The following is a 15,767-nucleotide window of genomic DNA, read 5'->3' as shown; positions in this document are numbered from 1 at the left end:
GTCTCTACTCTTTTTGCTTCACTTACTTTATGGTGGGGAGGTGCCTGTTTTATTGGGGGTCCACCGATATCTGATGAAATGTTGGGCCTTGCCGGGTGATTTGTTGTGGGCAGCACGACGTGAAATATGTACATGTCATCATGACTCTGCTTTTCATTTGTAAACCAAAACCTGTAAATGATATATTGCAAATTCGAAGAATGTTTGCCTGAAGCCGAATATTCTGTATAAAGAGAGAAGCCTGACTTTGTAAATTCGAGCAGTCTCCTGAGAATATACTTCCCCGTGTGTTGTACTTCTAGGACACTTGTTACCTTGGTTGCAGCCAATAAATCGATCTTTGACTTTACCTAGAAGACTCTGAGTTTCTGTGGTCTGGATCAGGAAGAACCCGAGGTCTCTGGGTGTACCCTGACACCGCTGGGTTGCCGGTTCTGTGCCGGTTCTTAAAAACCCAGTACCTCAGCTTCTGGAAGGATGTGGGTAACCCCTTAGAAGAGGTAGTGGGAAAACAGCTAACCATGAGTATTAACTTAGTTATTTTTGGGATGATGGGCTCATCTACAGCAGAAAAGTTGACAAAACGTGAGGAAAACTTGGTGTTTCTATTGATACTTTTGGCTAGAAGAGTGATATGTGTAAAATGGATCAGCCCAACTTCTCCTCTTCACAGGGAATGGCTATCTTCAGTGCTCAAATCTTACAACCTGGATAAAAAAAAGAAACACTTTTCTAACAAGTATAGTTTCTGGGAGTTATGGGAAAATCATCAAATGGGTTTATACGGATTGGTAGATTATTAATTTATTCACTTGTACTCCTTATTTTCTGTTACCACTTCCAATGATTAAGTGCGAGCAACGTAAAACAGACGAAGGCCAATAAAGAGTAGCCAGAATGGCTAGCTCATCCTCCTCCGAAAAGTAACCTTCTCTAAAAGTAATTGGAAGTAAGGGGTCCCTTGCCTTTTCCTGATTTTCCTCGAGGGCTCTGCCTATATCCACCTTTGATGGCAGTGATGGCATAGATCGTACACGGGGAAAAAAAAGGGACCCTGGGATCTCCTTACTATTAAATGTTGCACAATGAGGACTAAAAAAATAATAATAAATAAAAACAAGTTCTGGCTCTATCAGGACCCCTCCCATGCCACCTTGCAACATTGTCATCTGCTGGGGCCTATCACAGAATTTTAGCAGGAGCGGGTGATTTGCTATCCATGGGGACACCTGTTTCGCATTACATTTGTTTAGAACAAAGAGATGCAGTGCATGAGCACCTTGAAGAAAGCTAAAACATAATTGGAAATTGACAAGCCACAGATGCCTTCTGTCCCCCACACGAAGAGCCCCTTTCACTCCTAAGCGGGCTCAAGACGCTTCACGCGACCGAAGATGAAAAGTTCCACCAAACCTACCAAGGTGGAGTGTCGCAAGGAGAGAGCAGTCCTCCTCCTCCAACTTCAGCATCTGGAGGCCACCTCTGAGCCTGAAAAGGATAAGACATCCCTGTGGGACCGCTATCATATGCTCCCCCACCCAGCACACCTAAGATCTAACACAGCATAATATTACATGAGCATTTGTAAAGCACACCTTCACCCAAAGATATCTTGGTGCTGAATAACCAATGTTTATTGTTACCCAACTCAATAGTACTAATTTTATTGACCATAGAAGGATGAAAGGCTGATTGGACCTGTCTAGATTTGAAACTTAGACCATGAGATCAAGCACAGCTCACCCACAAAGGGTCATACTCCTCCAGGTGGTGTGGCTCCCTGATCCAGCAGACTGATGCAAGACCGCACCTGGCAGCGGAGACATGGACCTCATCTCAAACTACTCATCATTATCTCTGGAAGGGATCGCCTTATTTTTGTTGTTCTTTATGCTACTTTTCTCATCCTTTCCTTATCCAGCGCTGTGCACACGGATACACCTACATACATTTGCACTATATGTTCTGCCTTCTCAGAGTTATCAAGGACACACTTCATATGGGCTTCACACATGCATGGCCCTGCAGTATGACTAATGGCTAGAATAATTAGCTATGATGTTAGGGTCCTCAATGCACCATTAAAGCATTTAGCATTCTTGTCTATGTTACGGGCATCCAAATGTGACATCTGTTTAATTCAAGAGACACATCTTCTGAAGGCGAATTGGGGGTGTTTGCGGTCCCGCTGGTTTGATCTCCAGTACTTCTCATCAGGCATGGGGAAGACAGCAGGGGTAGCGATATTATTTGCATCACACTTCTCTGGTAGGGTGGTCCAGACACAAGCTGAGATTCCTAGTGGACTTTTATATCTTTGCATCGCATGCAGACAAGTATGTTTACACTTGCTATTTACATGCCTGAATGAGCAACAATAGGCATGATGGCCACTACTGATGCGCATGTTCTGATTGGAAGGGGACTATAATTTGGTCCCCAAATACCAGCCTGGACAGGTCAGTGCAGAGGGTGGGACAAACTGTTGCATTTACACTTCAGGGTCATAAACAACAAGATACTTATGGACAGATGTATGGTGCAGACGCCATCTCACAGAGAGGGACTACACCTTCTTTTTAGCAGCTCATCAGACAAATGCAAGGATAGATCTCTTCCTTATGACCGCGCGATTATTGGTGTCCACCACCGCAGTCGACATCAGGGTGGATGCCCTTTCCGACCAATCCCCAATTAGTATCACTATACACTTGCCAAACCTCACCTCTCAACACCATAACTGGCGCCTTACCCACAAACTTTTAACATATGAGTTGAAAGTCACAGAGATAAAGGGAGCAATTAGCAGCTTGTTGGATACAAATGATGCACCTGATACGCCCATAGCACTATTATGGGATACTCTAAAGGCAGTAATTCTGACCGGCTGATAGCCAAAGCCGCCCACCTTAATCAGGATAGAAGAGATAAGAGGACCAGTCTGGAGGGTCAGGTAAAGAATCGGAGGAGATACAAATATAGTTGCGCTCTCACAAAGTACGCCGTCAGCTCACCACAGCATGCAAACAACTTAAAGCCCTAAACATGGATAGGGCAGAATATGCCCTTTTACGTACAAAGCAGAAATACAATGCAGGAGGCAACAAAGTGGAGCCCCTTCTGGCACATCGCTTACGGCCCCAGGCCATTAGACAACAGGTGACTGAAATTGAGGGGCCACAGGGCATCAGGCTATTCCAGGATGAGCACATAACTCAGGCCTTTGATCACTTTTATCCTGCTCTTTCTTCAGCTGTAGCGCTGGAGAAGGGAGACGCTACTTCATACCTAATGCAGGGCCTATTAGAGCACTTAGCACTTGGATCGTGACTTCCACATGGACGGGGTGATGGCAGCAATTTTTCATTTACAGGCAGGCAATGCCCCGGGAAAGATTGCTATACCATTGATTTTTATAAACTATATGCGCTCTCACTGGCTCCCATCCACACCAATCTATACAACTCGATTAGCACTACGGACTCCCTTGCCTATACAATGAAAATGGCTATCTATTACGGTTCTGCCCAAACTCGGCAAGGACCCTGTGCACAGCTCCTCATATAGGCTTTTTTAATATTGAATGTTGATACCAAGATTTTTACTACCATATTGGCAACTTGACTTGCTCCTTATATGCAGTGTCTGGTGTACCCAAACCCTGCGGGGTTTATACCTGGGAGGGGTTGTAGTGACAACACCAAATGCCTTTGTCACCCCTTGAGTAAGACCCAGCAATTCCCTGTGCCTGCACTTCTGTTGCCGTTTGACGCCAAGAAGGCATTTGACTGGGTACACTGGCCCTACCTCCAATTGGTGCTCCAAACGGTGGGCCTTGGTGAATGGTTCAGATGCTGTATTTGGTGTAGCTATACGGGCCCCCAAGTTGCTGTTCAGGTTAATGGCTGGACATCCTCGCCCTTCAACGTTGCACGTGGCACTCAGCAAGGTTGCCCCTTGTCAGCACTCCCCCTTGTCATGGCTCCTTTTTGCCCTGCATATGAGACTTTCACAGAAGGCATTCGCAGCAACGGGTGTCACCATGGGCGGGAGGGACCATTAGCTCACTCTCTATGCAGACCATGTTATGATAGGCCCGATACATCCACTCAAATCTCTGCCTCCACTTATAAGTGAACTGCAGGCCTTTGGGAAAGCCTCAGGTTTCAAAGTCAACTTCCATAAATCGCAGATACTCAACCTAACGGTCCCAAAAGCTGCCCAATCTACCCTTAAGTGCCTCTTACCCTTCACATGGGCTAAGCAGGGAGTGGTATATCTGGGCCTACATATCCATTCCACACCAGCGCAGAATGCAGAAAGCAACTATGGTATCCTTCTCTCAAAAGCGTGGTCGGAATTACAGTCCTGGAAAAACTGCACTCATTTATGGCTGGGGAACCTCACAGCGATCAAAATGACTCTTCTGCCTAAGATATTGTATATTATGCAGATGTTACCTGTGCAACCCCCGCTGCAGGAATTGAGCAAATTACAGCGCCTTATAGAGGATTACATTTAGGAAGGCAAGAAAGCCTGCGTACCCAAAAACAAGAATATTTGTCCCCGGCTGCGGGTGGCTTTGGGTTCCCCCACCTCACACATTACTATCAGGCTGCACAACTTCAGTACTTGATAGAATGGGCCCGGCTGTCCACAGAGAAACACTGGTGTTTCATCGGTCAGGTAATCTCTGGCATTCATATTTGGAAGATGTATTGGCTGAACAAACTTCACAGACCACCCGGAATGTACATTTCCCCTGTTCTTAGAGCCACTATGGGGACTTGGGACAGGGTGCAGTTGCCAAAGCAGTTGTCCACTCGCATCTCCCCCAAACTCCGATCATTGGGAACCCTGACTTTTCTCCAGCTTGTCAGGGCACCGAATATATACAATGGCAGCAGGCTAACTGCAAAAGACTTCCCCCAGATCCAACATCATTATGGCATACCCTCAAATGCACACTGGTAGTACATTGCTGTCTGCCTTCCATTCTCCCTTATTGCCTACCCGTTACACAAACACTTATTCTCTGACATCTACGTCTTTCTCAATGCTTCGCAGGCCCCCATCAAATCAGTGGCATAGCAGCACTGGGAAAAAGAATGCGAGCGCTCCTTCAACCCTAAACAAAAGTCGGACATCCAGACACCAGCTAACACCTCAGCTCACAGCATTACAGGCAAAGAAATACTCCTTAAGGCAGTACATTATTGGTATTATAGCCCATCATGAACGGCTCATTAGAAGCGGAATGGGGGTGCACATTGCAGGAGAGGCTACGGACATGTGGGGACGCTGACTCATCTTCTTTGGCAGTGCCCTAAGCTCCTCCAATACTGGGTTGAAGTCCTAGCCACCACTTACCAAATGTACAACACCAAGCTTCCCAGGTTTCCTAGATATATTCTGTTAGGTCTCCCAAACGCCCAGACCTACCCCTTGAAATCCACAGCCGCATTTCTAGGTGCTGTCAAATAAGCCTCATTGGCGCGCTGGGACACTGCCAAAACTCCCACCCACTAAGACTGGCTTTATAAAATCTGAGATCTCCTTCGCATGAAAAAGTTGATGGCCTTTGTCGACCAAAGGATGCCCCAATTCAACAAGACTTGGGGACCAGGACTAAGGTTCCTCTCAAAGGAATTCAGGGAATTAACTTGCCACGCATTCTTGCACATACTCTATCTCACACTGGCAGAACAAGACAACAACTGAGCCCTTCTAGAGCTGGCACCGCCTCTGCCTCTAACCTATGACTTAGGCAACACCATTAGCACACTCATTGAAGGCTACTACCACAATCAGATAGGTTACCTGCTCTTACCTTCCTTCCCTAGTGTACCCCTCTTTCTATCTACTATTACCTCTGGACGTCATCTCTCTCTCACCTGCAATTGTTCCTTACTGGCCGGTGGATGTAGGTGAGTTGTTCATGTATTGTTCTCCTTCACTATTAACCACTCCGCTGCACTGAACGTACCGCGCTGGTGCGGAACGTTCTATTGCGCAAGCAGGGCCGCGACGTTCAGCGGACGTGCGCAGCACTACCGAGGTAGTGCACGCAATGTCCGCTGAACGTGCGCAGCATTAAAGGGGTTAATACTGATAAAACAGTTTTAAATCTAACAAAATGAAAGCACCAGGTCCAGACGGATTCACAATAGAATTCTATTTCCAATTTTCAAAAATCAGTTTCTCTATGCTATTTAAGCTGATGAATCACTTCCCTGTCTTAAATGATTCTTTGAATTCTTTTGTCGGGCTATGATTTGTATAACACCTCAAAAAAGATCAAGATCTCTCTTTATGCAAGAACTACTCACCCATTTCTCTTATTAGTACTGATTGTAAAATATTTGCCAAAGCGCTGGCCCTTAGACTAAATATGTACGAGGAGATACTTCTAATTTTTTCTGTATGCTTTGGTATGCTTTCAGTGTGATTTAACAGGAGTGGTACCAGGGAACTACCTTTCACCAGGTCCTGAAGAAGACCAAATTAGGGGCATGGCTCAAAACATGCCGACTATTTAGGAGAATAGATTCATAACAATCTCTCTTCCTAAAAAACTTCCCATACATTTTTTATCATATCGACTAGAGGTTAAAATAAAATAAGGGGAACCTATTAGGCAGGTATTTTTAAACCACATACCATCATCCCCACTCCCTTACCTTTCTTAGAATAACTCCTTTATCATTGTATCAGAACATCAATAAGTGCTCCCACATAAGCCGTAGGTCACAGCACGGCCCGATCTGCAGCAGATCGGGAGTGATCCAATGATGTAGCATGCCACCAAGGGGTAACCCTTGTGGGGGAGAGTTTCACAAGAAAAACTAGAGTTGTTTTCCTTAGTGGAGAGTTATTTTCACACCTAACTGTACTGGGTTTCTGTTTGTTGGAACTATGCCTGTTAATAAACAGTGCACAAAAGTGCCATTTGTTGAATCAGGTTTATCCTGGAATATCAAATGCTTGAGGATCTTGTATTGTAATTATATTAGGGATACTCTTAAATTCAATACAAATGAAATAGTTATTAAAGTCCATCATCTTACACAAATATGTTATCCTTTTTTATTTATCTTGGCGGGGTCGCATTGACACAATAAAGATGATGATTTTCCCAATTGTAAACTTTTTTCTTATGATGATGTCTATTAGAATTTCTAAAAGGTTTTTTGCTATCTTAGCTCGCATATTTTCTAAGTTTCTTTGGAATGGGAAGAAATCTTCTCCACTTATCACAGCACATTTGGGGGGCTAAACAAATTCAGGTACATTTACTGGATCCTGTCTGCAACATTGGCAAGTTATGGCTCTATATAGAGGGAGCTTTGGTTTTCCCTTTTTCTCGCAAAAATATTCTTTTTAAGACTAATCTACCTAAGTTTTGGTTGCCCCTACTGTAAAACACTCTTGTTCTTTATTGAAACAATTTATGATTTCAATTCTCAACTTTTGATCAGTTTGTTTACAGTCCCATCTGGAATAATAAATTGAAAAAGAAAAGTGGTAAAACCATATTGTAGAAAAAGTGGACGGATAAGGGCATCCTCGCCACACCACAATTATTAAAGCTTAACGCTGTTCTTTCTTTTTCAGAACACATACAATCTCTCAAATAATATCTTTAAAATATGGGCAAAGTGAATTCTACTGCTTGCTCCGCTGCTTCAAAATAAACTCAGTTTTTTTCTATAACAGATTTTTTTACACTCCAATTTTTCTAAAAATGTTATGCATTATAATTCATGTTATATTTCACTCAGATTGTAATAGGACGATATGTTATCATTTATTACTACATTATAACTTTGTCTCAATATGTACTTGATATCCTTCTTACCTTCTTCTTTCCACCCTCTCCTTTATCCTTCTAGTTTATTCCTCTTTTAACTTTCTTTCTTCTTTTTTATTATAATATAACTCTGCATACTGCCTTTTTGGTGACTTATTCATTTTGATTTTTTTTTATCTCTCTTTGTTTTGATATATTGTTCACACCCTCTGTTGTTGACTATATGTCGTACTGGCTTATGTTATAATGTATTGTTTTTATTCTTCAATTAAAAAAATAAACTAAGAAAATAAGTATGACTTGAGAAGCTATTAAGGTAAACACCATAGCAGATATTTGCCCCTATATCAGATACCTTGGCACCAGCTAGCACTCAGAAAACTTAAACCATGTTTACTATTATTTGCTAAGGCAATTTTGTCTAGCATGCTACCATCTTCCAGCAACAGCCATAGAGCTGCACCGCACTCAGAATGCAACAATGACACATTTGTTTTCCTAGGTTAATTTCTGCTGCCTATGGACTACACTGCAATAAATTGATTCTAAGGCAACACAACACAATCCATATTTCCCTGTTTATTTTATATCCTTCTTGGAATATTGTCCTTTAGTTTGCCAATGGCTACATAGAAAAGTCTTATTGTTTTCAGAATGAACTTTTTATGGGCATTCCATTCTTTCACACAGTGGTGTTGATTCTTTTGAGTTGTGCCCCATTGAATCTTGTACCCTCGTCACATATTACATTGTCCAAATGTTGTGCTCAGCCAAGTTATCAAATGTTCATCCACTATGCCATGTGACTTGGGTTCTGTGAACACTCAAGGGATAGCTTGTATATAGAGTGGTTGCCATTTTGTTTACAAAAGGAAGCTCTTTCGGATCACATATGGAAAAGGGATAAAACTCTTAATTTGAGTTTACTTTTATCAATGCCAGAAAAATGTGGGGATCACAGTTACCTTGGTCCGGCATACTTGTCTTCATTCTTGCTTGGTGTGCTTCTGACTGTCATATGATCACCGCCTCCTTTACAATCATTTTCTTGTAATGAGGGGTTCGCCATTGCATCTTTCAATATTAAACCTGTTTTAATACAGAAGTTACACACAGTAAAACTATGATTAAGGTAGATTTATACAAATAGTTATAAAAAGTAAAGAATCATGCTCCAATGTCAATCTTCTACTCTAAGGCTGTGATTATAAGTTGCTCATTATATTTCACCTTATGTGTAAACCCCTGTTTGTGCATGGGTCGGAATTACGTGTTTGAAGGTATTAAAGGCATCCAATAATTATTGGATGTGCTAAATACCTCAACTGTCATTGAGTTTTGGCAGGTCAAGCCTGCTGATATTTTATGAGGAAAATCATAAAGTATTTGCCCTACCATGCTGACTTTGGTGTGTTAAACACCAACATCTGCATGTTATTCTCCACAAACTCATAACAGGTGTTATTTATCACACCCGATAAATAACATACCCCATGGTATTGTTATTTATCAAGTGCAATAAATAACACTTAAACTCGTAATTAGGCCCCTTCAGCGATATTTTCCACATTGTACACTCTGAGGCAAAAACTATTATCCAACTGCGATTTGCCTTTTCTTCATTCAAAATTGGAAGACGAAAAGATTGGCAGGCCTTACCAGAATTCACTGGAACTTCTAACTGACCTATATGAGAGAACAAATTCTTGGCTAACTCACTTTTCTCAATTGCCATCGGCATGCCTACAAAATAACTTGTAAAAGTAAAATCAGCTGGGTGCTTAATTCTACTAACACTGCAGATCATTGAAATATTACATGTCCAACACTTTCACTCACAGTGTAATTTCTGTTTTTATGAAAGCATTGCTTTATGCTGAATGATGATATTGCTGTGCTTTCATTAAAAAAAAGAAAACCCCTGATATAAAGAATACAGATAATTTATTTGCATAAAGCCTGGAAAGGCCACTTTACGATCATACCTGCCCAACATTATAGGGCTGTTTCACCTTGATCAAGATGACAATCAGTCACTGTGGAAATTAACCTTTTTAAAACACTTCTGTATCTTCTTTGGAAGGGTAAAAAGGGACAATTCAAGTCTCTATCCTGAAGAAATTGAAATGGATTTTTCATTTAACCTTCTCCAATAATATGGAATTCTTTTCCCTCTATAGCAATTTTAAAATGATGGTTGTATCAACTGTGGTATGCCGCAGAAGGTGTCTTTTTCCATAATTGTTAAAAAAGAAAAAATAGTCAATATAAAAACAAATGGATATCTGTACGAAAAATGCTTGAAGTTAAAGGGGGAACTCAATAAAAAAAAATTCTCTTTACATTTATCTTCAGAATGATGTCCAGTCTTTATAAAATGTTCTCCCCTCCTTTACTTTATCTGACATTAAGGTCCATGCACTACTTTGAAAGTGCCTTTACTCTGTCCAATTACTGAATTATAGCAACACTATGCCTAAAGCAACAGGAAAACTACTTTTAAAATAAGTATCATTTAATAATTGAGTTAAAACACTATATGATGATTATTATTATTATATTATGAGTAAATAATTCACATTAATGTACTCTTGTTTAATTAAGTTGAAGAGATAATATAACTAATTAAAAAACAATTGAATTTCAATTAGGTGTAACAGTTAGATTAATATTTCTTATTAGTTTAAATATAACTAATTTGAAATAAATCAGTAGCATTTATGGCTAAGGTTCAAGTTAAACTAAGTGATGACAATTACATGAAAAATACATGAATATAATAAAATATAACATTGGGTTTATACTGAGACGGTACATTGTACCTAACCACATCACCATTCACTGTTGCTCGTGCCATCTCCGGTGCCTGTACTAGCACTGTTCATGTTCACCACTGCTTGGGGCAGCACCACTCGCAACTCCCATCTGTGCATTAACATTGAATTTACAACTGTCACACTGTATATGCAGAGGTCCCATCTAACCGACCTTTTGTGTCTATAAAGCTCCCCTTCTACAGCTACTAGATATATTTGGAGAAATGCAGAACGGATTCATGAATCGAGAGATTTGTAAGGTATCCAGGGATGGAGGGACATATAAAAGCTACAGGCAGAACCAATCACTTCCCTTTCAGTGTCTGATGGTCCAGTGCTTTGTAAACTGTATAATCTCTGCCACTCTTTGTGACCTTTAGAGACACAAGCAGATGGCCAGGGAAGGGATGGAATGGGGGAATGCAAGATACAGCTGGTCTGAAGAGCCAAGAAAAGGTAGGCGAAAATCCTTTGTAACCCCCCTGAGAAAGGCAGGAAAAAGAGATTATCTGCGTATTCCATTAAACATAATCGCCAATTTTCCTATCCAGGCAAGAGGCTTTAAAGGGTCAATAGCAAGGGCAGTTAGAGGAATAAGGATGACCCACATATGGTGAAAGAAGCAGTAATTTAGGGTACTACCTCTCTTTAAGCTCAGAGTGTCTTTTGCTTTACTTCCATGGACAGTGAGGAAGGAGGACAACAGACATGGATAAAAAGCTTCTGAAACATAGTTGGTGGCATGTCATCACAATCTACTAGATCACAGGTTAGAATTAAAGTTAAAATAAGGCTTATACAATTTGTAAATGCAATACAATTGAATATAGGTTAGGCTAAACATTGCCTTTATTCAATACAAATGTATCAAATTTGAATTAAATATTTTAAACTGAATTAATTGAATGGTTAGCATTAGACTTGCCATAATGTTCTGAATGTTTTATTGTAATTAAACAAAGTAAAGTAGAGTAATAATAACATTTTGTGTTCACTTAATATACCAAGAATACATTAATTCAGAGTTATCAGTAGCATGATTTTTGGAGTAAGATAAATTACATTTTTTAATTATTTAGAATAATTGGGTAAATCAATTACAGGTAGAATATGTGTTATCACAGATGAAAGTTAATGTGATCAAATTAAATTAAAAATAAGATTAAGAAGATTGTTACCATTATTTTGAAAATGTATGGATAGTATTAGGTGACAAAGTGAAGGTAAGACATAGTAAAGTGAACAAGGTAAAGGTCATTTGAATATTATGGACAGGTGACAGAAGTGTAGGCTGGACATAGTAAAGGTGTTAAAATTAAAGCAATTCCCCTTTTAACACTGAAACAAGACTCAGGTGCTCTGATGTAAGCTTTGAGAAGAATGAAGCATAACATAGGCACCAAACAGCATAGTGTAACCTGCCGCTGATACTTTATGGCATTCAAAATATAGTATCTTACTTTTACATCTTAAAACTATATTTAGAAGGAACTAAAACTAAACAGTAGCAGTAAATGAGCAGCCGTCGTCTAATTTATGGGCTCTATCTCACCTCCATTTAATACAAGAGTATTCCATCCTAGTTCCCTTTGTGAGTATTAAACTGGAAACCGTATCCTAAATCTCCTTTGTATTAAATGATTTTGCAGGTTTTATTAACTAGAATTTGTAAATTATTATTTGATTTAATGTATTTAGGGGTATAAACTTGTGATTTTGTTTTAATTCTGTAAATTGCCTGTATACAATCCACATCAAGGACTGTATTGTAGATTGTAAAAAACACTAGGGAGAACATACAAGTCCCAAGAAATCTACTATTTTGACAAACAGTGAAGAATTAAAGGAAATGTGACTTGAAATGACTATGTTTAAAAAAGTTTTCCTAGAGGATAGGTTTAAATGAGGTTAAGCTACCACCAAAAAAATGTGTGGTTGTGACTCCATAGAAATACCACGATTTAATGAAATCCATCGTCAGGTGAAGGGTACATAGAGAAGGAATACTGTGCTCTTAACTGTATTTTAATGTTGGTGCTATTGCTCCAAAATAAAACATCTTGCTAACAGTAATCAGATGGCAAGCATTCAATAAAATCTCTGAAGAGGACTCTGGAAATGACAGGCACCAATTTGTGTTTTTAGTTCTAGGGTTTCAGCCAGGGACAGATTAAAGACTAAATGGTGGGGGGCGTGGCCAAGATGGCGGAGTGAACGGACGTGTTCCTCCCGAGCTCCCGCACCCGACTAGGCCCTGAGCCCTGATACATTGCTTTTCTCCCCCCTTGCTAGCCCGGAAGACCGGGCGCGGTTGGGAGAGCTTCTACACCTGGCTGCGTTGAACCCCGGTTCTCCCGCCGGCCGCAGTATCAAGGCGGTGAGCCCGGCCCCTGAAGCCCCGAGCAGCAGTGGAGAGGCGGGCCGGATCTGAGGCCTAGCTGGAGGTGACGCAGGACCCGGGGATCCTAGCGGGAGGTCCCGCGGTGCGCAGAGGCACGTCAGCGGCCCAGCGGAGCTGATCACCTGGGACCGGAGAGCGCTGGCCGAATCTTCGGAGGCACGGTGAGCCCCGGACCCGCACCGGAAACCATTCGAGGCCACGGCTGCGGCCTGGCCAGAGGAGAGCGGAGGCCCGGAAAGCCGACGAGGCGGCGCTGGCGGAGTGGCGGGTCTCGGCGAAGGTGACCCCAGGCGCCCTGCAAAGAGCACTCGGGGGCTGGACAGGTGCAGGCCCGGAAAATCGGGGCCGGGCAGAGACGGAGCTAGGCCCTGGACGCGCCCCCCCCCCCGGTTTCGGCAGAGGAGGTGAGGAGAGAGCTGGAGGGGCGTGGGGCGACACGGAGCTCCAAGGGACGTTACGGATCGGCCCCGCACGGAGCCAGTGCCTGAAGCGCACCACACCGGGGAAGTTTTGAAGCCGCGGCGGCACCTGGCCAGTGGCGCCTGACCGGGAAGGGGAAGTGGCTCCTGGGGGCAGTGACTGTGCAAGGGAAGGCGCCCCATGAGTGTGTGGACATCGGAGGCTCAGCAGGATTCACTGGATGGCGCAGTAGACTTTGGGGAAGCGGCGCGCTGGTCCTGGGCCGCTGCGGCGTCCCCGCACCGGCTGTGGTGGGGAGCTGCTTGACCAGTGGCGGAGAGGCGCTCGCGGAGCGCAAAGAGGCGGCGGCTGCTGCTGGTGCGGTGGGGCACCCAACTCGCTGACCAGCCGGACGGCTTGAAGGCCCGGATCTGTGTTGCTGCGAGCGCCTGGGGCGATCAGCGGACGGGGAGGCTCCCGGGGTCGGATACAGGTGCTCGGGGCTTGGAGTTGAGAGTCGGATCGGCTAGTGTTGAGGTGCATAGCGCACGTGCTGTCGGGGCACGGGACAGATGGCCGGTCAGAGGGGTGGCAAGGGGAGTAATCGCACACTCCCGGAGATGCTTAATAAATCCCAGGGAAAAGGGGACAAGAATTCAACGCCGCCGGGAGGTGCAAGCAGCTCCCACGTGGTGGACAGTGGAGAGCCCCCGGTTACCAGATCCTTTTTGGAATCACTTTTTGGGACACTGAGGGAAGACTTTCAAGCGCTAAAGCAAGAAGTGGCCGGCGAAGTGCGTGAAATACGTAGAGAAGTGGACGGACTCGGGGAGAGAGTGGCCACGGTCGAAAGCTCTACGCAGAGGCAGGACGAGGAAATCACGCACCTGCAGCAGGAGGTGCTCCGCCTCAGAGACCAGCACATAGATCTACAACTGCATAATGAGGACTTGGAGAACAGATCTCGGCGGAACAACGTAAGGGTTCGGGGAGTGCCGTCCTCGGAAGAGAACACTGGCATAATGGACTACTTGCAGGGGCTGTTCCGTGACGTCCTGGGCGAGTCGGCTGACTTCCCCATTAGGATAGATAGAGCCCATAGAGTTGGTCCGCAACGACGAGCGACAGGGCCTCCCCCGGACATTCTGGCTTTCCTTCCGGATTTTCCGCTGAAGGAGCGGATCATGACTGAGGCGAGGAGGAAGCAGACTATCACTTTCCGGGGTCATCCAGTGGCGCTGTATCAAGACCTGTCCGCGACCACTCTCCAGAAGCGGAGAGCGTTTAAGATTGCGACGGACTTCCTGAGGCAGCACGACACGCCCTACTCATGGGGGCACCCTTTTCGCCTCATCTTCCGATGGAATGGGGAATCACATCAGCTACGGTCTCTCCTGGATGTATGCGAAGTGCTGGGGATCACTGCGGAAGAGGAGGAATCCTCCACGCCAAGGAGAAGAGATCCTACTAACAGTGGCTGGCGGAGAGTTTCGAGACGCAGGTCGTCCACCGCTCCACGGAGGCCGGGCTCGCCCACCATTAGGGCAGGGATGGAGGACGCTGTTCGCACTGTTTCCGGGTCTTCAGTGGTCGGGACGGAAGTGGCACGGACCGCATAACATGGCTCCGGGGGGAGATTGACTACGCATTACTGTTGGAGCAGGCTCGGGGGTAGGCGGGGGTGTGGGGGCGGAGGAGGGATGCTTGTGGCAGGTCGCCCACGAAGGTAATTTACCACAGACTTGCCCGGTAAGGGCAGGACTGGGACTATCAGGACTGAGGATCACGGGAGGGTTGGGAGGGATGGGTGGGTGGGGAGAGTTTGGGGTTCGAGTTGGGGCACGGAAGGGGGGAGAGTTGGGGAGTTGGGGGTTGGGGGTCGGGAGAACCGGGTGGGGGGAGTTGGGGACAGATCTGTCCGGTGCTATTGTTTTGTTCACTCAGCATGGCCGGAGCTCGCAGGCCTATTCGATCAATGGTTTGGTGTTCTTTACTGCAGGCTGGCCGCTGAAACGAGGTGCCTTTGATTTGGTATGGCGGGGATGAAAGTAGTGACCCTGAATGTAAAAGGATTGAACAATCCCACGAAACGTAGAGCAATTCTCTCCTTGTTGGAGGGTTCTCAGGCAGACATTTGTCTGCTTCAAGAAACGCACCTGCTGGCCGGGGACTGCCATAGGTTACGGTCCCGCTCCTTCCCCACACAGTTCTTTTCCTCCAATACCACAAAAACGGCTGGAGTGGCTATCCTAGTGTCTAAATCCTTTAGAGGGGAAGTCATACACAAACCGGTGGAGCAGAAGGGGAGACTGCTGGTCTATAGGTTTAAATTGGGCCTCCT

The 15,767-nt window shown here is 44.2% G+C and overlaps 1 protein-coding gene across 5 annotated transcripts in view; it reads right to left on the bottom strand.

The window, feature by feature from the left end:
• The window catches only part of DNAAF1 (dynein axonemal assembly factor 1), a 504,693-nt gene that overhangs the window by 277,102 nt on the left and 211,824 nt on the right, over positions 1–15,767 (bottom strand). For all 5 annotated transcript variants that reach the window (XM_078669123.1, XM_078669125.1, XM_078669127.1 and 2 more), the window contains one exon: positions 8,776–8,899. In XM_078669123.1, coding sequence (XP_078525249.1) covers positions 8,776–8,899 — 124 coding nt within the window. The remainder of the gene's footprint in view (positions 1–8,775; positions 8,900–15,767) is intronic.

The sequence above is a fragment of the Lissotriton helveticus genome, chromosome 12 (genome assembly GCF_964261635.1).
Source record: "Lissotriton helveticus chromosome 12, aLisHel1.1, whole genome shotgun sequence".
NCBI classification, from domain to species: domain Eukaryota; kingdom Metazoa; phylum Chordata; class Amphibia; order Caudata; family Salamandridae; genus Lissotriton; species Lissotriton helveticus.
The sequence above is the reverse complement of the archived record's forward strand: the minus strand, read 5'-3'. Positions and strand labels throughout refer to the sequence as shown.